This window comes from Notolabrus celidotus, chromosome 18, assembly GCF_009762535.1.
Source record: "Notolabrus celidotus isolate fNotCel1 chromosome 18, fNotCel1.pri, whole genome shotgun sequence".
Classification (NCBI taxonomy): domain Eukaryota; kingdom Metazoa; phylum Chordata; class Actinopteri; order Labriformes; family Labridae; genus Notolabrus; species Notolabrus celidotus.
The window spans coordinates 7,438,616-7,461,222 of record NC_048289.1 but is presented as its reverse complement, the minus strand read 5'-3'; the positions used below and the strand labels follow the sequence as shown (position 1 = coordinate 7,461,222).

The 22,607-nt window shown below is 41.2% G+C and overlaps 3 protein-coding genes across 3 annotated transcripts in view; all 3 read right to left on the bottom strand.

The window, feature by feature from the left end:
- Positions 1 to 6,171, bottom strand: part of llgl2 (LLGL scribble cell polarity complex component 2) — a 46,646-nt gene extending 40,475 nt beyond the window's left edge. The window contains exon 1 of the mRNA XM_034707679.1: positions 5,868 to 6,171. The gene's annotated coding sequence lies outside the window, so the exon portion shown is untranslated. The remainder of the gene's footprint in view (positions 1 to 5,867) is intronic.
- Positions 6,172 to 9,032: 2,861 nt separating this feature from the next.
- On the bottom strand, positions 9,033 to 22,243 carry galk1 (galactokinase 1). Its single transcript, XM_034707138.1, has 8 exons — positions 21,893 to 22,243; positions 20,544 to 20,733; positions 20,210 to 20,329; positions 19,008 to 19,143; positions 18,697 to 18,878; positions 17,752 to 17,902; positions 17,507 to 17,669; positions 9,033 to 9,443 (listed from the first exon to the last, which is right to left on the bottom strand). Exons 1-8 carry the CDS (start codon positions 22,055 to 22,057, stop codon positions 9,369 to 9,371), a joined length of 1,182 nt encoding a protein of 393 aa, XP_034563029.1. The 5' UTR covers positions 22,058 to 22,243; the 3' UTR covers positions 9,033 to 9,368.
- Positions 9,039 to 14,371, bottom strand: LOC117829575 (BTB/POZ domain-containing protein KCTD21-like). The gene is made up of 2 exons (XM_034707139.1): positions 13,412 to 14,371; positions 9,039 to 12,380 (listed from the first exon to the last, which is right to left on the bottom strand). Exons 1-2 carry the CDS (start codon positions 13,823 to 13,825, stop codon positions 11,913 to 11,915), a joined length of 882 nt encoding a protein of 293 aa, XP_034563030.1. The 5' UTR covers positions 13,826 to 14,371; the 3' UTR covers positions 9,039 to 11,912.
- Positions 22,244 to 22,607: the final 364 nt, after the last annotated feature.

Sequence of the window (22,607 nt, the reverse complement as noted above, 5' to 3'; positions counted from 1 at the left end):
AAAGTTGAAGACTATTTGCTAGTTTGTATCTGGATTTAGTGTTCTGATAAACTTCTTGAATCCATCATTTCTGACGCTGCTAAGAGGAAGCAGGTCTTTAATATTAGATGAGATTTTTGTAAAGTTTTACTTTGTATTTCAGTGAATGCTTCACGGTTATTCAGTGTTCTGGGCATTAACGTCTTAGAAATGCACAGCAGAAGTTGTCTCTGTTCTCTTCCTTTACCCTGAAAGCATATTTAATGAAGTGTATTAAGTTAATAGTTAATGTAGAGTCAGCACAGTGTCAGACGAACAACTCTGCTTTGAGCTGGAAGGTTTTGTGTTTTCTTCAGTGTTTACATTCCCCTCCGTACATCTTTAAGCCCCGCCTACCTCTCATCCTGCGAAATGATTGGCTTCTTCTTCTGTCTAATGTTGGGTGGCAACCATAGACTGTATAAATAATGGACTTGGTATCCGTGACTTCACCCATCTGTTTCTGAAGCGCTGTTTTGAGGCCAATCATCGGCGGGAGCCATATTGCTGCTGTCGAGCGATTGTGATGTAAAGAGGCGGGCTTTGAGCCTCCTAGCCAACAGCTACAGTGTTCCCGCCTGTCAATCAAGTCAGCTGTGCCTCTCATTGGAAGACTTGTGATCTAAATATCTTCGAAATTGCCACGTTAGAAAAAATTCACCCCTCGTACAGTATGTCCCGATCAAGAAATGAGCTATCCAGACTACACTTGTCTTTTGTACCCGGCTGTAAACATGTTTATTTCTGCTGTAAAGATCGTCTTTTTGAATTGGTGTGTATGTGGTTTCCGTTACTTCTGGAGCCAGCTTCAAGTGGACACTCGATGAACTGCAGTTTTTAGCACTTCCACATTGGACTCATATTTTTTGACCGGAGGTTGCCGCTTGGTGGCAACTAGCGTTCAGGGCGCACCCCCTCCCTATCCAGTGGTATGGGGGTGCAATTACAGGCGTAAATATATCAAATTCTTATCGTACATTTGTTATATTTATATTGAGAAAAAATATACCACGATAATTATCGTTATGGTATTATCGCCCAGCCATAATCACAACACTGCTGACCTCGGTCTAATACTGAGGCACAGGGTTGCATGTTTTAACGTCTGTGTTTAGGCTCCTTTAAGTGTCTGTTTTCAGACACCACTGGTGGTTGTTTCAGGGTTTCTTTAGCACCATGTCAGTGTACTCTCATAGACTGTATAAAATATGGATGTAGTATCCGTGACCTCACCCATCTGTTCCTGAGAGCTGTTTTGAAGAAAATCGACGGCAGCAGCCATATTGGAAATGCGGAACTCAACCAGGCAGAGTGTGACGTAGTGTGAGCCTCCTAGCCAATAGCTATGAGTTCCCGACCGGGAGTCACGTCAGTCATGTCCTTATTTGGGCAAAACTAATCTTAATATCTTCTGAACCGTCACATTAGAAAAAAATTCACCCCCTGTACAGTGTGTGCCATTAGAGAGATTAGCTTCGTAGGGCCAAGCCGTTTTTTGAACCAGGCTGTAAACATGTTTATTAATGCTGCAAAGATCGTCTTTTTCCCATTCATGTCTATGTGGTTTCCGGTGTTTCTGCAGCCAGCCTCAAGCGGATTTTTGATGTATTGCGGTTTATAGCACGTCCGCATGGGCTTCATCGTTTCAGACTGGAGGTTGCCGCTTGGGTACTCTCTAGTTTCTGTGTAGCATTTACTCCAGCATCTTCTTTGGCCTTTGCTTCAGGGAATCCTTACACATTTCTTGCTACAATGCTTTTGTCTTTTGTTCAAGGGAATCCCTTTGCCTCCGTTACAGGATACCTTCTAGTGTCTGCATTTCTTTCAAAGCCTAAAAAAAGTTAGCGCCTACAGGTCTTCAGTTTCTATTCAAGGTACCCTTTAGCATCTATTTTATTTCTTCCTAAACCTTTTTGGGTCTGTTTTTTAGTATAATTTCTTTCTTTCCAACACTGGAAATTGTCAATTTTAAAAGGTACCCTTTAAACTTCATCATTAAAAACAACCTTCAGATCATTTAAATTAAATTCAATGACACAGCTTCAAAGGCACCAGTGAACAACAGAGAAAACTACATTAATGTGATAAAAACGATGACTTATTTCCATCTCTGCCTCAGGTTTATCATGAATAAATCAAAGCTGACTCTTTCCAGCACAAACTTTTTAATACACCATGGCACATTTCCTACCTGACATTTTTGTAATACCACCCAGCCTTAACGTCCACAGCTGCCTTTATAGACATTAAATCTCAACATGAGCTCTGTCGTGATACGTGCTGTAGATCCAGATGAGCAGAAGAACATTTTACAAGACTTCTACCTCCTCTGCCATCCTGTTAAAAAAAAACACAGGGAGAAAAACTCTCTCTCCCTCTCTCCCTCCCTGCCTGATAATGTCTTGCACATTGGAAGAGGTGAAACAGGAATTGAGTTAACAGTTAACATGCTAAACCCAGCGTGACAGTCTGAGCCCAGCGCTCTGTTTGAAGTTTACAGGCAGGGTTTGCCTCTTGGACATCAGCTCGCCCGGCACAGGGGTACGTAAAGCAGCTCAAAGTTCAAGAGAGGCGGCCTTTGAAGTCTTGCTGAGGAGAGTCGTACCTGAGTATTCAAACTCAGACAGGTACACGACGGATCCTGCTTTTGTTCTAACATTTAAAGTATGTCAGGAGTAAACAGGCGAGCCTCTCTGTGGCCTGGCCTACATTTGGGAGGGGCCGTTTGTTTTGCCTCCATTCTAGTTTCAGGTGGACTTTACCATGCAGGTGGAACAGTACTCACTCCAGGGGGAACAAAAGGCTTTTTGTTTGAGTAGTGCTGCAGGTGGAGTAGGAAGGACATGGCCCTTGTGTCCTTCAGCTTTATCCTGCCCACATTTAGTGACTTCTGGTTTACAGACTAACTCAATGCATGTCTTGTTTCAATCAGAGTTTATCAAAGTAAGAATTAAAATATGAAAGGACTTTGTTGTATTCCCAAAAATCACAACAAATCAAATTTATGACAACTTCATTAAAAGGAACAGAGAAGGCTAAAATATCAGAGGTGTATTCAGGTAAAGGGGCGCACTGTGAGTGAATCTATGCAGTGTTATTGGTTGTTTTTTAACGTGTTGACATTGTGCTGTGACCATGACAGAATCAAGCCAAACCGGTGAAACGCTTCTTCCTCATACACCCCAAACGCACCAGTTACTCATGCAAAAACCAGACCGTTGACTCAACAGCTTACTAACATACCTGCTGGGGGGACACACCTTGCTCCAGCTTAATTATGCAACAGAGAATACAACTACAACTCAGCGGGGTGAGCCAGGAGCCTCATGCTTCCTGATACTCATTACTTTCTCTTTCCTGGACTCACGTCTCTCTGGAGGAAACAGTCATAATCATGCTGAGCTGTGTGCTAATATCTGCTGTATTTAAGCCTGGATGTACTGTTTAGCGAAGGTTCACGACCTATTTCTGTACAAATGAGATGAATAATGTTGGAAAAAAATACATTTTTTAAATATAAAACAAAAGAGATAATGAAATCATGCTCAAATATTGAAGTTCAACTCAAATCATCCCATCTCTCTGTTGGGCGGTGTGTATGTTTTAAAGATGGACATACCCTCTGTTAACTCCACTATACGGATGTTTGTTCAGAAAATGTGTGCAGCATAAAAGAGGACAGGGGTTCACACCTGAGGATGACTAACATACAAAGGAAGTGGACTTTACTCCACTACTGTTTGTTCTTTGGTTGTTACTGGACTGTCTTTTACAGAGCAAGCACTACGCCAGACCTCCAATATAACAGTCATCAGACGGAAAGACAACTGAGTCACTTAACTTGATCATATTTTATAATAACTCTATTGAAATATTTCATGATGTCCTTAAATTGTGTCACGGATCGCAGCTGATCACCTCCCCACGGTTCGGACTGCATGTGATCCATGGATCGATGGAAAATGTGTCGTCCGGGGTGAAGTTAGCGTAGCGCTTTGCAGAGTCTCAGTGAAAACAAGGTAGTTTTTAAGAAGTTTGTACACACACTATGGACCACGTTATCTTACCTGCCACTGTGGCTGTTATAAAGGAGGTAAATCTCTGTCCTGTGTGCTTTCGTCCTAACATTGGTTGGGTCTATTTTAAGGTCAACTTAGCATCATTTCAAACATTCAAGGTTCAGGTTATCTCCAAATTAATTCTTTTCATCGAGGATCCTCTTGAGGCTGGCTCCGGAAGTACCGGAAACCACATACACACTAATTCAAAAAAGCCGATCTTTACAGCAGAAATAAACATGTTTACAGCCTGGTACAAAAACAAGTGTAGTCTGGATGGCTCATTTCTTGATCAGCACACACTGTACGGGGGCGATTTTTTTTTCTAATGCAGCAATTTCGAAGATATTGAGATTACGAGTCTTCCAATGAGAGGCACAGCTGACTTGATTGACAGTAAGGAACACTGTAGCTGGCATAAAAACAGTGCTTCAGAAACAGATGGGTGACGTCACAGATACTACGTCCATTATTTATACAGTCTATGATTAGGGCCAGCTAACAGTTCATTAACTGAAGGATCAGTAGCAGCAGGTGAATTCACAGCAGCACAGGAAACAGCCACATGTGCATGTAGGTAAACTCATTTTCAAGTATGAAGTATGAAGCAACATTTAACCACTTCGAGGGGTTCACAGGTCTTTGGCACTTATATTTTGGGGGTCGCTGGCTGAAAAGTTTGGGAGCATCTATTTTTATGTCTATGTGACATCCTGGGGATGTTTTAAGATCCTGTAGCCTATATTCTCCATCTGGTCGGATCTGATCTGGGGTACCCTTCAGTGTCTCTTTTCTTTCTTACATCTAGTTTGTTTTATTTTAAAAAAGGTACCTTTATCACCTGTTGTGTTTCCTACTAGCATCTTGTTGGGTATGTTTGAATGTTCCCTGAAGTGTCTCTTATCTTCCTTTCTATCTTCCCTTCTTCCTTTCTACCACATGCTAGCCATAAAAGGATAATGAGTTCTCACAAATCTACTTGAATTGACTTAGAGGTGAAATACTTCACCAGCATGTTCACAACCCTCCCACCTCTGACCCCCGACTTTAAGTCCTGTGTTCTTGGCTTCATTTATTACCCACTCAAAGTAGACTTTATCAGACTTTCCTCTACATCACCTGACTTCAGAAATGCTAGACTGCTACAGAGTTTGCTCTGATCCTCTAACATGGTTCACACTGGTCTTGATTGTCAGCCAGGTGTGTCTTATACAGCTGCCAAAAGGTAACAGAGACTGAGAGCAGGCTGGAGTACAGTAAATCAGTACTTCTAAAGAGGGGGAGCTGGAGCTGTAGTGGTTTATTTCCTGGTTAGTGTCCCAAATAAGAGTTTGCTTTGGTCTAAATGTGCTTTTTGTTTGCTTTGAGTGATGGTAGCTCAATTGTAATATTTGCCAATGATTGTATTACAATTATTTAACCCACTAAAATGTATGAAACTACTCTAAACTTAAGTGTGCCACAGTAGATAGATCCCCCCTGATTCATCTCAGTGTTCAGTAAACTTTGTGTGTGAAACAGGACTTCAGAGTCTGATCTCAGAGTCTGGTCTCAGGGTCTGATCTCAGGTTCTGGTCTCAGGGTGAAGACTAGCCAGCTAGCAAGTGAACAATTAGGAGAAGGATGTGTGGCTAAACAACTTTAGCTAGCTCTACTTGAAGCTGTTCAGGTGTTGAGGAGAAAACAGGTGGCTGTAACGAACATGTTAACTTCCTAGTGTTCCCCACCTGTGTGTGAGCCTCGCAAACACCTTTAGGGACCTGCTGTAAACATTAAACCCTCACAGCTCACCTGGTTTGAAGCGGCCGTCGCTCCGCTGATGTCCACAGTTAATCGTTACAGCCGCTGGAGACGAGCCGAGCTCCGGTTAGTGTATTTCAGTCAGTCTCCTCATACAAAGTCCAAACAGGAAAACACGACCACTTCCAAAATGAGTACTCCCACAAATCAGTAGATACAGTATCAGATGAAATATCAGGTCTGAGTCCCGGTTTAAAAAGTAAGAACCGCTCCTTGTTCCTGCACCGCTGCTGCTGCGGTAGCTTCAGTGTTTCCTGCTAGGCTAAACTTCACTGCTAACTCCTCCCTGGTGATGCATTCAAGTGCACCTCGTAAATCACACCGACCTCGTCAAGTCCCGCCTACTTCCGCGTTAGAGCGGGCTGCCAGAGCTTAATGGATCAATGCATTGTTGATAAATGCTTCATCATATCCTCTTAAAGAATATGTCCTTTTTTTCTGAGTAACAAAATGTATTGTAATCATTGACAGCAATACAGCAGTGTATTTACTAACAAACACGTGTTTAAGTGTTTGAGGGAGAGACACAAAACAATCAACAGTAAACCTCTAAAGACTCCTGTGATACATCACATACATGTGCAATCCTTGACTTCAAGTACAATATCTCAACAACCATGTGCAATATTGTAATTTATTCTATAACATTTTTATTATTATATTCATCCACTAAAATTTGCACTCTGGCCTAGGCTAATTCATTTATTTAAATCTTAAAAGTAATTCTATACCTTTCTTTGTACAGATAGTATTTTTATTTTTATTCTTATTTAGAATTTCCCAGGTTAGTTTTTAGGTTTATATATTTATTGTCCTTACTGTCTTGTTGTTAAGTACCAGTGTTCCAATCGCAACGTCAAATTCCTTGTGTGTGCAAGCTCACTTGGCAATAAAGATTTCTTGATTCTTGATTCTTGAAATAAAGACAATAGGAGATAAAGTGAAACAACTAAGACTATTTTAACATCTGAACATGTTGATAGGCTTTGAGGTCTTGGTAAGGTGGCCTTGAAAGTCATTTCGCCACGAAAATACATGTCAATGAACTCCGAAAACATTTCACCTATTTTGATTAAAAAAAAAAATCACCAGACATGAACATTTTAGCTATTTTTACTAAATGCAAAAGAAAATCTAAAATAACACAAATATCTCAAAGAAATAAAATCACATCTTACAAGATATTTTATGATTTTTTTCCCAAAATCCAAGAATATTTTATGAAACAATAAAAAAAAAGGCCACAGAATTTTTTTTTTTTGTATGTTTTATGAAATATTTTAGATTTTTTTTTTGTTCTTTGCATTAAGTGAAATATGTTTGGTTTTTGTACATCTTTGTGTATTTCATTTAATATTTTCCCTTTTTACGAAATATATTTTCATTGTCAGTGTAATGTTTTTTCCTTTCTATCAAATATATTTGCTTCTTTGCACAATTTTTGTGTCATTTCATATTTTTGTTTTGGGAAATGTTTTTGCATTTTGTGATTGGTTTTTAGTTATAGTGGAATAATATAACAATAAAGATGAGCTTCGTTGGATGTCTTGTTTATTCTTAATATCCAAAATGTAATGTCTTTCTTATTTGATCCTGGCCAGACTAACCGCTGTACAGTGGAAACAGGACTTAATGTATAACCTTAAAAAAACACTGTCACCTGAGCCAGAACACCAGGGTTGGTCATCTACTGCTGCATGGGTCAACTTTTTTTATTGTGTGGTTGTTTGTAACACAAATAGAGTGTTGGATGGACAGCACACCTGAGCCCTGTCTCTCCCCGTCTCATGGAGCGAAGGGGTCCTGACCACCCTGAAGAGATTCTGTTTCACATAACCACCCACTCACAATACATTATCTTGCTTATTATCCAATTATCCAGGTACCAGCTAAATATACAAACAAGTTGACGCTAAGTGTTGATTCAAAGATGATTTTCTTGATTTAAAATGATTTGTTCATATGGCTCAAGAGCAAAGGGCTTCACACTACTACTTCATGGGACAGGTGCGTATGAGAGGAATGACAAGATCAATATTTTTTATGTAGTGATAGCCAACTGATTAAACTCTTATGGTGATTATCTATCCTTGAGTTAAGTACATGTAAAGCTCCTTGCCTGTTAGAGCTGAGTTTTTTTTACTTTTTGGGAATGAATCTGATTAAAAAGAGGGCGGGCTTTTACTCTACCAGGGTGAGTGAAAAGCTATCAAGTTCCAACTTTATATATTTGATTATTTGATTCTGTTTATGATTCTTTTCCATTTTTGGTCTGTCCATTTATTTTAATTGATCAGATTACAATTTATTGCTTGTTTTTCATATTTGTCATTTGTTATTTTTGTATTTAGTTAGAAGGCTGTCGTTTTGTATTTCCAATTATGTTTTATTGACCCACATCTGATGCTTTGACGTTGATCAGGTGCAGACTGGTAGCCACACCCTTTTGAAGTGGTTCTCCCTGTCTCTGCAAACTGTTTGCCCGACAAAGGTCAAGGACTGAAATGTTGCCAATAAATATTTTTGCCAGTTGGACAGTGTGTAATTTTTATTTATCCTGCCAAAAAATTGACATTTTCATTAATTTTACAGTTGTCATTCTTACAAGATGCAGATATCAGCAGCACCTGTGTAAGTTCCTCTTCCTCAACTTCTCTGCTGTCATTTTCTTCTCACTCAGTCAGTCCTGTAACTCTTCCAAAGCTCATACCTTGTTGTGGTGTGTGTTTGCTTCATGTCTGTTTTAATAAATTTGTTAGTCGTCTCTTTCACTCAGCTCCTTGTGTGTTTGAGCATCCCTCACTAGTTTCAGAGCGGTTTTCCTCCTCTCTTCTTTTTTTCTTTGCTGCTGACCAGGCAGCCAAAGTTTTGTGAAATTAAAAACAGTACCCGGGATGCACTGTAATTTCTTGATTTGTTACGTGTGATCAGGTTGTCCCTAGTGTCCCATTTGCTATTCAGAGTTAATACACACTGTTATGGGGTTTTGACCAATCAGAATCAAGTATTTAGCACAGCCAGGTGGTTAGTGAGAGAGCTGTAAAATAACACAAATATAATAAACAGCTAAAGTGTTCTGTGAGGTAAAGTTACTGGTTTCGTCCAAGAATTCAAAACTGCTACTAACTTGACAAAAAAAAGGACTCTCTTTAGGGATTCTTGTGTCATGTTGTCAAAAGTTTAATAAAAAGTGTCACAATTTCTAAACAACTTGATTTATTACATGGAAGCCATTTGAACATGATTTGAACTTTAACCTCTGTTTCCCAAATACAGGAAGACCATGATTTTACGAACAGTCGCTACAAGTTATGCAGACGATACAGTTTTACTGTAAAGGCACTTCACTCATTAAAAAAGCTTTTTAATGATATCCAGTCTGCATGAAAACATGTACCTTTAGTAGCAAAAAATATAAAAGAATCAGATAGAAAAGCCTGATTAGAGGAATGAACCTGTCGCGGTCTTGTAGCAGATATGTGCAGACAAACATCAGGACAGACTGAGAGCCCGAGCTCCCTCTGAAGGAGTTGTGACATAGAAAGTCGGGTTTCCACTGTAACGCTCCTGTTGAGGACAAATAAACAAACATGTAAAAACCCACAATGAGTAAACCAGAGAATTTCCACCAATTAATCCAAAGAAATCCTCAAATATAATGTTATGGTTGTAAACAAGGATACTTTTGTCCCCTGTGCATGATTTAAAACGTTATAATCTGACTGTCTGTTCAGATTCAGGGTTAAGAATTAATCCAGCCCATCACATCCTCACAATCGAACAAAGGAAGTTCAAAGAGGGAGCAGGAGGAAAGAACTGCTGGGATTGTTTCTGCAACCAGACACCTTTCCTCTTCAGCCAAGACACTGCTTTTCCTCCTCCAAACTTCCTTTACTACAGCTTCCTCCAGACTAAAATTACACACTGAGACCATAACTCATCTCGTTCCCTCTGCGAGGCAGTCAAAGGCCAAACGGATACACCCCTCCAACAAGGAAGCACGGTCAGTTCAGCTAGTCATGAAGCACCATGTTTAGGTAGATGTATGTTTTGTGTGGGTGAAAATTGTATTTAGTAGGTGGAAAATTTGAACAAAGAAGACGTTAGTCATTAACTAAGTCTGTTGTTATCTCTCCATAAATGACATCTATATTGACAATTCAGCAAAACTTAATATGTAGGAGTTAAAACAGTAGTGGTCACATTTACAGCTCTATCTCCTACAAAAGAAGCTACACATCAGGAGGAATGTCCCACAGAGCCAGACAGCTCCAACAGACCCACCATTAAAGATCAGACCTGAAGACCCAAATGTTCCAAATGTACAAGTTCAAGTCCAATGATTAAAACCTAAAATTGTAGTGCAAATACAGAAGTAACAGAGTCACTGTTGTCAAATAGGGCTGTCGCAATATATCGCAGTGTCGCAATAACTGTCTTTTAAAAAGATAAAATATTGTTATTGTGCTAAAAATAAGCAAACTGTAATATTGTGCAGACAATTGGTTCTTGTAGGGACAGTAGTGATTCATCAGGCTGGCTGCAACACGCTATAAAAAAGAAGAAGCAGCAGAAGAAGAGGACTCAGTAACCAGCGAGCCAATACCACAGTGAGTGGCTTCTACTGTAGAGCAAAACATGTCAGAGGAGATGCCAGATGAAAGCAAGGTACTTAACCAGCACCTGTTTGTGGACCATGTGTAATGTAGAATCACAAGCAGAAGAAGATGCTGAGTTTTTGTTTACGGGGCTGGTGACACGGATAAAACATAACTTTGAGCTTCATTAGAAATGGATCATGTATTTAAGTCAGTTGCGTTTCTTAGTAAAGTTTATGAAGTAAGGTGTCACCCCACCCTTGTCTTGTCTATCCTTAATTTGACTGATTTCGTTTTGTTTTTTTAGATTTACATTAATATCGCAACAATATCTTCATTTGGGATGTTACATAGTAACTAATAGGCCAGTTGTTTAAACAGAAATTTAAAATTCTGACTGCTCTAAAGGTGAGAAAACATTCGGAGAAGAACAGTCAAAATTGAGCACAATATATTTAACACTGCTGGACAAAGGATCACAGAGTCTGCAGGTAGACAATGTCAAGCTGGTCTGCAGTGTGGCTACAGCTAGCAGAGCTAGCACCACCAGCCTTCAGTCCCCCTTGCAGGTTAACATCCTCTTGCCTGTGTTCATTATGTATCACTCCAGTTATCCAGCCTTCATACAACTTTATCTCCATTTTCTGAATCAAAATGCAGCAAACTGTGCCATGCTCTGTGTAATCTTTGATTATTTACAACCACTAGTAGCCGCTCCGTGGGGAGTGGCTGCGCTACAGCTCAGATATATGGCCCCATTTCAGGTTCATAGAACTTAAATATTATTAACTTGTTTAAACGCCTAGTAATTCTGGCGTCAACTAGTGAGGGTAACAATATTTAATCGTGTAGTCCACTAAATCATTCACATTCTTAAGTGTTATTGTAAGTTTTTAAACACAACCAAAGTTTCAACAGTTACATGCTCATACTGTACATGTTGAAGGGATAGCTTGTTTTGAGGTGTGGTTGTATGAGGTACTTGTCAATAGTTGGTGTATTATCCACAAGAGATCAGGACTATCACTGTGTTGCTTCTGTTTTTAAAGCATTCCCATCTACAGGTTCACACAACAACATTTCTGCAACAGACACAACTTTAACTTATGAATAGAGACAGCAATATTTTAGATTACAAGTCTGAAAAAGAAAGATATCCCAAAAAATGTCAGCAATTATACAAAATATTCACATTAATACAGGCTATTTTTACATTTTAGTTTATGCTATGACAGGAGACCAGTAAAAGGGCCCTAATATGGAATGTTTCAAGACCTTAATCTAAAATTTGATCAATTATTTCTTATTTTTATATCACATAAAATTTTAACTCATAAAGATTAGATTCAAGAACTAGATCCCTAAGGACAACTGTAGGACCATCCGTAGTTCATCAATTTGTCCTCTTCAAGTGCTTTTGGTTTGTTCAATCCAGAGCTCAGGACTTGACCAGCCGCAGAGAGGAACAGCAAAGAACTTCAGCTGGATCAGGAATCACCAGATCAACCTTGAATCCTTCAGCCAGAGACACCTTCAGCAGCTCCTCCATAAACCCCTGCATGTCGGTGATCTCGCAGGGGCTCCAGTGCCGGATCATGATGTCATCTGAGTGGTTGACCTCAGGCGGGTTAGAGACAGTCAGGCCTCGGTAGCGCTGCTTGTCATACTGCTCCTGTGGGAGGTCCTCGGGTCTTGGCACCCAATCCAGCTTCAGCCTGCTCTGCCTGGGGTTGCACGGATGGGGGCTCGTGACCCCCTGAGATGTTCTGTAGGAGAAGTGCTCGCAAAGCAGAGCCAGGAAGGCTGTCCAGGTGCAAAAGAGGTCAACTGAGAAGGCTCGCACTGAGCATGTGCGGAGCTCATAGTTTTCTGGCCCGTGGCGTAAGTTAAAGTGGAGAACTCGGACCTGAAAGGAGAGGGAGGAATATGCTGACTACATGTTCTCCGGAGTGTACACAAACACAGAACCTGTTTTTCTGCATCTCAGCAAACAGACACACCTGTGCTCATGAGCAGTATATACAGAAAACACCAGCCTAAAGGTTAGTGGAAGCTAGTATCATCTTTAGTTTTAAAAATATCCACCTAAACTCAGGCTGATTAGATCTCTAAAGAGTCTTCTGATTTTTCCCCTGATCAGCCAAAAGACATGTTTCTTGTTTATGTCACCCGTTTCAAAGCCACCAAACTCCATTAATAGAAATAAACATATCAACTTCAGAGAAAACAGAACCCACTCATCGATCACTGTCTCAATAGCTTTTTTTTTGTTAGAGCTTGTTACACAAATACTGGGTTGGAGGATAGCAAAATGAGTGTTCTGTGTAAACTCCCTTCTCTTGCTGCTTCCCCTGCAAACCACTTTGCAACCCACCTCCACCCCCCCACCCCAACTCCTCCTTTTCTGCTGTGTCTGGTTTTACCAGTGTCATATGTATTGTCACTAATGCCGACATTGCTCTGTATGCCCGGTTCTTTGCTGAGGCTCTCCCTGCCTTGGCTTTTCATGTATGCACATGGAAGAGAGGGGAGGTGTGCTCTTCCCATCTCAGGCTTTAGCATTCCATGTAGGCAGGGCTCCAAGAACAGAGCCAAATATAACTTATTGCATGCAAATAATAAATTATCTTGATTAGAGTGGTCCTAACTGGACTAAAGTTCTTATTAATGAAGTTTGGTGTCTTTGTACAGAGTATGAAATGGCTGTTACACCCTTTGTGGGTGTAAAAGCTCCTGGCTGAGGTTGAAGAATCCTCAAACTCACCATTACCAGAAGTCATTTCAAAATGCCAAATTATCTGAAGTAAGGTTTTGTAGCTTTGAAACATTTTCCACTACGAACAATTATGCTCTGAACAGTTCCAGTTCTTGCATTTGACTGGCTAACTTGGTTTGTTTAAATTCTGCATTCTGGTCTAACTTTAAAAACACACATACCTTGGAGTCTACCTTCACCACGATCATGGCTCCCAGCGGCCCCCCTCTGAGGCTGAGCGGCACTTTTGCTTCATATTGGTGAATCTCCTCCAGCAGTGGGCGTATCTGGAAGAAGTCAGCCTCTCTCCGTAGCAGTGCCAGTTCTGAAAAGCCATCCGGCAGGTCCAGAGAGCTGGAGCGCAGGTAATTCAGGATGTACCTGAACACTTTCCCATCACGATCTATGAATACGTTTCCTCTGTTATCCCTGAGCACAGGGATCTGTCCATTGAACATAGCGCCCAGCATTGAGTCCTGACAGCGTGTCAGAGTTCCCAGGGTAGTGGTGTAAATTTCTCCACCTACGTTCAGTGACACCGGGTCCTGGAGAGAGTTCCTGTTGCTGTTGTCGACCCGTGAGTTCAGATTCAGCATCTTTACAGTGATTTTTCGGATCCTGTGGTGTTGCTGTTGAGAGGACGAGGATCCTTCTGCTCTGCTCTGCTCAGGAATGCTGAGCACCGAGGGATGAGGAAGGTTAAAGTGTTTCTTTTGTCCCCGAGAGACTTTTTCCCTTTGACAGTTAGAAAGCCACTGTAGTCACCAGGATACCGCCAAGAGAGGGAAGATGTTCAGAAATCTGCCAAGTCTGTTTCCAAAGCTGAAGATTTATAAAACCAGAGTTTAAAAAGAAGCTGGTCTTTTCCCTCCAATTGTTGCTTCAAAGCAAACATGTCATCCTCATGAATGCAGCCATTTCCTGAGATTTTCTGTGGATAAGTTTTTGTTGATGTATCTCCTGCAGGGTTCAAGATGGTGCCAGCCAACAGCAGGCCCAAAGTCTGACTGTGTTAAAGCAGAAAGGCAGCAGGGCCTCGGTGACCAGACCAGCATGCTAATAACTGGACACTTCTGGCTCCGTCGCCACGAAGCTCGCTATTATTCTCAGCTCATACCCCCGATCTCTCTCTCTCTCACTCACACTCACACTCACACACACACACACACACACACACACACACACACACACACACACACACACACACACACACACACACATTGGAGCTATCTGAGCAAGACACCGGGGACTGGGTAATTTGTCTGAAATGCCCCCCTTAAAGTGACAGCCAGAACACTGAGAAGTGCTTTCTTACCCCCTGTGAGCAAATCAACGATGTCCGCACAGTCGCTTCATTTCAAACACCCTCTGGAACGCAACACTTTCCCACAATACACAATCAGATAATCAGAGAAGTTCAGCTTCCCTGATAAACAACAGCATATCTGACTCTGAGGCACCGACTGTGTCACAGCAGGATGAGAATAATGAGGCTCAATATTAAAGTCAACTACGAACTACGAAACTATGACCACAAACATCACACTCTGAAGCACGTTACATTATTACAGCTGATCAATGAGACATAATAACACAGGGTTCATGAGGTTGACACAGCCCCTCTGTTAAAAAGTCAAAGTTAAAAAAAGTCAGTCTTCTTTATTGTCAAATACTGCAGTATGCACCAGGCATACAGAGGATTTGATATTGCGTTTCTTTCTCAGACCCAAGCAACGACCACAACAGATAAACATAGAAAATACACACAAGATGAAGAAAACAGATAAAAAAAGAGCTAGCAAGAAAAAGATAAGCTAAAGTGAAAAGAAATAAGCTAATACATATAATAAAATAAAGTAGGTTTAAAACAGTGCAAAAACTTTATGACTGTAGTGCAATTGAATCGGCTTATTTGTCTGGTAGAGTGAGTGTGTGCATGTTCAGCCCTGAGGATGACAGACCCCAGTGTTGATTTTGGTGGGGGGTATCAGTGACTGGTCTAAAAGGGGGGCACTTTGGGGAGGGGGGGAGGCAGAAAAGCGAGAGAGATCAGCATCCTGACTGCCTGGTGAAAAAAGTGATCCAGTGATGTAATCCCTAAATCTGACTTCAGTTCAGATTTTCAGAACTAGTTATTCAATGTGGACTTGGATTCAGGCTTTTTCATTGATTGAACTGTTGTTACAAGGCTCCAATAATGTATTCAGTTTAGAGCAGCTGGAACATGTTCACCTGTCTGCTTGCTCACGTGTCGTCATTTTCAGACACCACAAACGGTGCGTTTTGATTCCAAAGATTTTGCAGCAAATCAACAAAGGGCGGTGCAACAAGAAGGAGACAAACTCAAACTCAAAAGTGGTCACGGTCTCACTCCCAACCATGACCATTTGCTGCATGTCTTCCCTCCACTCTCTTCTCCCAACATTTCCTGTCTCTCTTCAAAAATGACTTAAATCCAATTAAAAAGAATCAACCACTGAAGTTAACAACTTCATATTACTTTTTTATTCTTTCAACAACTATGAGACCAACAGATGAGCAGACAAAATAAATGACTGTTCGACATTTGTGGCTCAATGTTTAAAATGTCCAACTTTAGAGCAAAAATAAACATGTTCAAAGCCTGGCTCAAAATGTTTGTTTTCATGCGCTCATTTTCTCTCTGTTACAGTGATACACGGTCTGAATATTTTTGTACAACTAAGGCTTAAAGTTATGTATAATTAGGGTCACTCTGAGTGACAGTTTGGTGTCACAGTCTGTCACAACAACACGCCAAATACAGTCCTAGAACTGGACTTCTCAGCCAGGTTTGAAATGTTGGAGCCTTTTGGAGATTTGTTGATGTATATACTGCACAAATAAACAACTGAGCTCGGAAGCTTTTTCAGCTAGTGAAAATTCTACAATCATTCTGCGACCGAGTGCAAAAAAGTAGGGACGCTGTGTAACATGTTTCTAAAAACAGTCTGATGGTTTGAAAATCATTTAAAGACTACATTTAACTGAAAAGTGCAAAGACAACATATCAGTGTTGTGGGTGAAAGATGTCACTGTTTTATGAAAAATATAAGCTAATTTTAAATTTGATGCCAAACGGTTTTGACATGGACAACAGAACCCTGAAAAAGTTGTGTAATTTTAGAAAACAATACTCATACGAACATCTCCCAACTAATAACGTTAATGATCAACAGGTTAGTCACATGACTGGGTAAAAAAAAGGACACTCCACAGAGGCTGAGTCTCTCAGAAGGAAAGATGGGAAGAGGTTCACCACTCTGTGAGAGACTGCGTGAGTAAATAGTTCAACAGTTTCAGAATAATGTTCCTCATAGTAAAATGACAAAGAATGAGTGGATTTCATCATCTACAGTACATAAGATCATTCAAAGATTCAGAGAATCCCGTGACATCTCTGTACAAAAGAGACAAGGACCAAAACCAAGAATGGATGGATGTGACCTTCAGGCCCTCAGGCAGCACTGCATTAAAAACAGACAGGACTCTGTAGTGGAAATCACTGCATGGGCTCAAAATCACTTCCAAAAACCATTGTCTGCGAACACAGTTCATCACTGCATCCACAAATGCAAGTTAGAAAAGAGGAAACCATATATACACATGATCCAGAAACACTTCTCTGGGCAAGTATCTGTGTCTGTGTCTCACCATGTCTGGCATGTTAGCTGATTCTTTGATATTCTTGCATTGATATATCAGAGGCGACCTGTGCATGGGCCCTGTGATTGGCTGCCGACCTGTCAAGGGTGTACCCTGCCTTGCGCCCATTGACAGCTGAGATAGGGTCCAGCCCCCCACGACCCCGCGCAGTCTAAGCAGTTAAAAATAATGTATGGATGGAAGTATGGATGTATGGATGAACCCATGCGTAGGAGTCAGGATCGTTGTTTGCAGATGTTATAGCTTTTATAGCCTTCAGGCCAAATGGGATAGCATGTTTCATTGCCTGAATGACATGTTGACAACATAATTACTGGTATCCTGTCAGAATACGTCTCAGAGGAAATAAACATGAAGAACTGCATCTGAAGTGACATAATAGCATGCTTTCCTTAAAGAAATATGATGTATCAAGAATATTAATTTCATGTTTGAGGCATGTCTGGCCAAGCTCCATCAGAAAAAACTAGTACATTACATTGATGTTACAGATGTTAGATATAGATACACTTAAGGTAGAGAGATTTTCTTTAGAAAAAATAATTCAGTGTTAGGTATAAACATATTAATGGTGTATCCGGGTGTGTTCTAACCTGTATGTGGAGTATTGTCCTGTCGATGGCCTGGGCCTTCAGCAATGTCACAGTACACCCACCAAATCCTCCACCCGTCATCCGGCTGCCAAACACCCCCTCCACCTCCATGGCCACAGACACCAGCTCATCCAGCTCCCTGCAGCTCACCTCGTACAGGTCTCTGTCACAGGGGCATCAGGTTACAGCTCACCTGCCTCATGACTCCAGGTGAAACAGATGTGAAACAGCTGCTGTAACTCTACCTCAGAGAGTCGTGGCTCTCCACCATCAGCTTTCCAAACTCTTTGTAGGCTCCTCTCTTCAGGGCTTCTGCAGCCCTGGCTGTTCTCTCGATCTCCTCGATCACATGGCGAGCTCTTCGATACGTCACATCGTCCAGTCTGTCTTTTGCATCTGAGAGAGGAGAGCAAGGGAGGACAGTCGAGTTAAAGGTTTGATCCGTGCACCAAAAGTCGCCCTCTTCTAGGAAACTGTTACCGTCACACTTCTGTAGAACAATAGGTGACTAAGATGCTGTGTTGAGAAACTTACATGCAGATTTTTCTTATTTTGTTCAGTAAACATTTAATGCATTAAACAGAGTGAGTCAGAGTACACAAGTATGCAAACATATGTATCTGTAATACATCAATGATACTATTTCCCTTCTAAAATGTAATCTGTGTTTTCTGGAACAGTTTAAAAACATCAGTCAGTGTTTTTTGATGCCACTACAGTGGAAACCCATGCAGAATTCAAGCTTGCCTTGATTTTTCATTCATTAAACTTCCTTTACATTTTCTCCTGAAAACACAAGAGCGTTGATTATCTTTAGTTAGACAGCATCAAGCAGATTTGTGTCTCAGTGTAGATGTTTGATCTAGAACTCATTGTTCGCTGCTCTCCATGAAGTTATCTTTCCGTAGAGAGAAATAAATCAGCCTCAGAATACCAACGATGGGAGCCGGGATATCATTATGTTGGATTGAGTTCCTCCTGCTTTTGCTCTCCATACAGAGTGTTTTTCCTGCAGACATTAAAGTCTGCTGACACCTGATTGGTTAATACTACGCAGACTACAAACAGAAACCAGAAAACTTCCAATAGATTAACAAAAAAAAGAGCACAGGTGACGGGTGGAGTCACTGGCAGGTCAGTATAAATGAAGACAATAAGCGTCACAGTACAAAGAGTAAAACACTTCATACCCTCCAGATTCTTCATGGTAGCATCTCTGAGGCTATCCTTCCCCAGGATGGAGGCAGCCTTCTCACACTGCTGGCGTCTCACAGGGTACTCACTGCTGGCCAGAGAGTGTTTCACGTTGGAGTTAGTGATGAGAATGACCAGACCTGGATCTGCCAGGGGGACAGGGGTGGCCTCCAGAGACCTGCGTCACACCAGGAAGACACCATGATCATGGTGAGTGTGGAAATAAAAAGATGCCAACAGTAAAATAATTAAATGTTGTTACAGAGAACTCACTGATTGATCTACTCCCTTTGGATGTTTACTGTACCTGCAGTCGATAAGCAGAGCGTGCCCCTCCCTGCCGAGAACAGACACAAACTGGTCCATGATACCGCAGGGCACACCAGCATGAGTGTGTTCTGCCTGCTGACAGGCCAATGCTTTGGCTACCTTCTCTCCATCATCTATGGAGCCAATGGAAAAGTGTTAAATGGAAATGCCAGTGATCATATGAACCTGATATTCATCAACACTGCAAGCAGAAGAGCTGAGTGCTTCGATTAAACCAAAGGATCATTTTTACATATTCTGGGTTCTCATTGACTGAGTTCAAGAAAAGCTTGCTCATAATACCCGTCTACCTTTAGCTGTAACGTTGATCTGATTATCACTGAAATATCGGCTGCATGCCTTGGTGAGCTGGGTCACGGATTACCCGTCCTCTTAATTTGTGCAGCCTGTTGATTGGAGTCTATGGTGTAGTCACTGTGCCTGAAGGCTTGTATCTTTCAGGGAGTGATGCAAGCTTAAATCAGCGTTATATCTACTGGAAGCGGAGCACACAGCAGTGCTGATCAGAGTCACACTCAGCTCTTAGAAACTTGAGCGAATCATGGACACTGTATTTCTTTCTCTTTTATACAATGCTCATTTTCTTGGTTTGTCTGATACAGGAAGTAAACCGGAAGCCGCATTGACAACTCCTGGCAAAACCAGAACTTAACACTTGTGCAAATAGCCTATTGTGAAACAGGAAGTGGGTTGTCTGATGTTCTTTTAACTTAATATACAGCCCGATCTCTCTCCAGATTCCCACTATCTATAGTTTTTGGGGCTGCTCATCAATCAGTGAGCGGTGAAATGACCACAGAATGCCAGATTTATACGATTTAACACAGTTATAATATGCATGATAACAACATTGGAGTTTCCCACCCTGAGCATCACAGGAAAATGGGAATAGGGTGCTCGATCTACAAACGTACTGAAGCGTATGTTTCCTGCTGTTGTTCATTTATAATCCTAGTTGAAGGTTAAATACTTAATTGTCAGTGCTGCTGTCTTAGTGTTATCTTCAGGATTGCATTAAGTGTTTGAGTTTGCTCTATTTTGTGTGTTCAGTGTTTAATATCCCAGAACTCAATATCATTTTATATTTTATGTATTTGCAGTTGTTTTCACCAGCATCTCCCTGATAGCTGACAGTCAGCCACACGAGTTTGGCTGCAGCCTCGTTGGTAAGTTTCTGACCTGGTTTGAGCTGCTGCAGGAAAGTGTAGAAAGCAACCTCCAGGGAAGCCGAGCTGGACAGACCTCCTCCCAGGGGGACGCTGCTGACTATCACAGCTTTGAAACCTGGGAGAGGAGAAGCTGCAGCAAACAGCACAGAGAGAGCACTCATGACAAAAACATACGTTGCACTTCATCGGGTCATGGTTTAATCCTTTAGGTGAAAATAAGATCCACTCCTTCAGTCTGATTAAACTTTTATTCTTATGTAGTTTTCTAGTGTGTAACACCTAGTCCCAATAAATCCCAGGTAACATCAGTGTAGCTGTTAATACAAAGGTTGCCATTTGTTTACCTCTATAATGTTGTATGACACCCTTCACATAGTTAGCCCAGCTGGGTAACCCTGGAGTCAGCGCTGATCCATCACTGGGCAGGCTAAAGTTAACCCTGTGAGGTTCGTCAGCATCCTTAGTAGCTGTTACTACTGTAACATCCTGACCAGAGGTTTGACTCCCGACCACCACGGTCACCAGGGGGAGCGCCTGACTCACCAAACAAACAAACAAACAAACAAACAAACAAACAAACAAGAAGACATTTTACCACAGCATCTTAAATAACATGTATGACTGTCTGTGGGGTCTGATTCAAGACAAACCCATTTTGAAGTCATGCTGGCACTCATTTATTTGTTCTAAACTTCTCCAGACTTGGTAATGACTTTTCCAGGGTTTTTTATAACTGTACAAACTAAGTGTACCTTGTTTGGCTGCGTATCTAACTTAATTACAGGGGTTTTTCTTTGTTCATTTGTATGACTGAATTTGTCAGTCTGACTTACTTCAACAATGATCACCAATGTTTTTACAATAATGGATATTAAAGGTGCAGTTGGTAGGAATGGGGTAAAAAACTATTCTTTTTTTCTGCTGGGTTTGGGAAAAAAGTCATAATACCCATCGGTACTCATCAGTAATTGAAGTCATTTGTGATAATGACAAAATCTCTGTGTTTTTCAATGCCTTTGTATTAAGCAATGTTATTATTCCCCTTCGTTCCCGTTATCACGAACCAATCAAAGCGACTCTTCGACTCTCTGTCCCGATTGGTCGAGTGGCGGCCCCTACTAGGTTGTCCCGAATGGCTGGGAAGCCGGCACTACTTCCTCATAGAACAAGCACAAAAGTAGGGGAAATCTGGTGGGGTGGGGTAGTGTTGACATTCGATATCTCTCTCCAAACTGATGTTTATATCACAACTACCAACAGCAGCTTTAATGTTAGAATAAAATAAGCATTTAAAAGTTCATACACATTTTAGAACCAGCTTTTGGCTAAATCATAAATTTTAACATCAGAAAACTCATTGTACAGAAGGGGAGTAAGGCCACTGAAAAAAAAATGTTTTGGAAAGCGGGCAAGTACAAAAAATAATAATTTTAAGGTGTTTTTTGTTTATTCTGAGTTTTTTTTCTCAGAGTTTAATCTCACATTTAAAATGAAAAAAACACAATACATTTTATTTATTTGCCTGCCGTACTTTTTTTCCCTTTTCAGTGGCCCTAATCAGCCTCCGTACTCTCAGCCCAGATTCTTCACCTTACTTTCTGAATAACATCTCATCATGTGACTCCAAACAACATTTCCTTTTCACTCAAATGAAACAGGTGCGCACGCTGCTTGCCACCTGTGATCATGTTACCATTGGAAGCACAAATCCCTGGTTGTAGTCGGTGTGCTCCCCTATCAGGTTGACTCTCCCAGGAGCACACACCGCCACTTCAGGAGCCTCTCCCCCGAACACCTGCCCATACAACCGGCGAGCATCCGCCAAGAGCTCCGGTACTCCTGGAAACGAACTGGCCATTGAGTAAAACCGAGATTAAACACAGATTATATCAATGACACCTAACAGGATGAATGAAACCGACGCGTAAAATCCGCTTAAACGATCCAGGTAAATTCACAACACGCTAAGTGATTGTCAAAGAGTTGGAAGAGTGCTCTAAAATGTCAGGTGATTGTTTACTTCCTGATTGGTTTGGTGCGAGGCTCTGATTGGCTGGAAAACGTCACATGACACACTGAAGTTTGCTTACTCAGCTTGTGTGACGTGGTGAGAGGAGACCGCTGAGGTTTTCTGGGAGATTATTGAAGGGTTGTCCATAGCACTTGTTTTGGGAATAAACAGCCTTGACAATGGCTTGTTTTAGGCCGTCCTGGTTACTATTAATCCAAAATTACAAGCTGTATTTACAAAGGCTTAATTTATACATGTCATTACTTTATAAAACTAAAGTGACAATGCATGAATGTCAAGTACACAATCGTTTCCAAGCTTTTACCTGTATGAACAAATTGCTTACTACTAAAGTTCCTCATTGCCACATGGGGCGGCAGAAGCGTGGTTTTACTGT

Coding starts and splice junctions, on each gene's coding strand:
- galk1 (XM_034707138.1), bottom strand. CDS start 22,057: ATGGCCAGTTCGTTTCCAGGAGTACCGGAGCTCTTGGCGGATGCTCGC. Junction 20,330..20,543: donor TGTCATACAACATTATAGAG/GTAAACAAATGG, acceptor TGTTTGCTGCAG/CTTCTCCTCTCCCAGGTTTC. Junction 17,903..18,696: donor TACCATGAAGAATCTGGAGG/GTATGAAGTGTT, acceptor CTCCTCTCTCAG/ATGCAAAAGACAGACTGGAC.
- LOC117829575 (XM_034707139.1), bottom strand. CDS start 13,825: ATGCTGAATCTGAACTCACGGGTCGACAACAGCAACAGGAACTCTCTC. Junction 12,381..13,411: donor TGGTGAAGGTAGACTCCAAG/GTATGTGTGTTT, acceptor CTCTCCTTTCAG/GTCCGAGTTCTCCACTTTAA.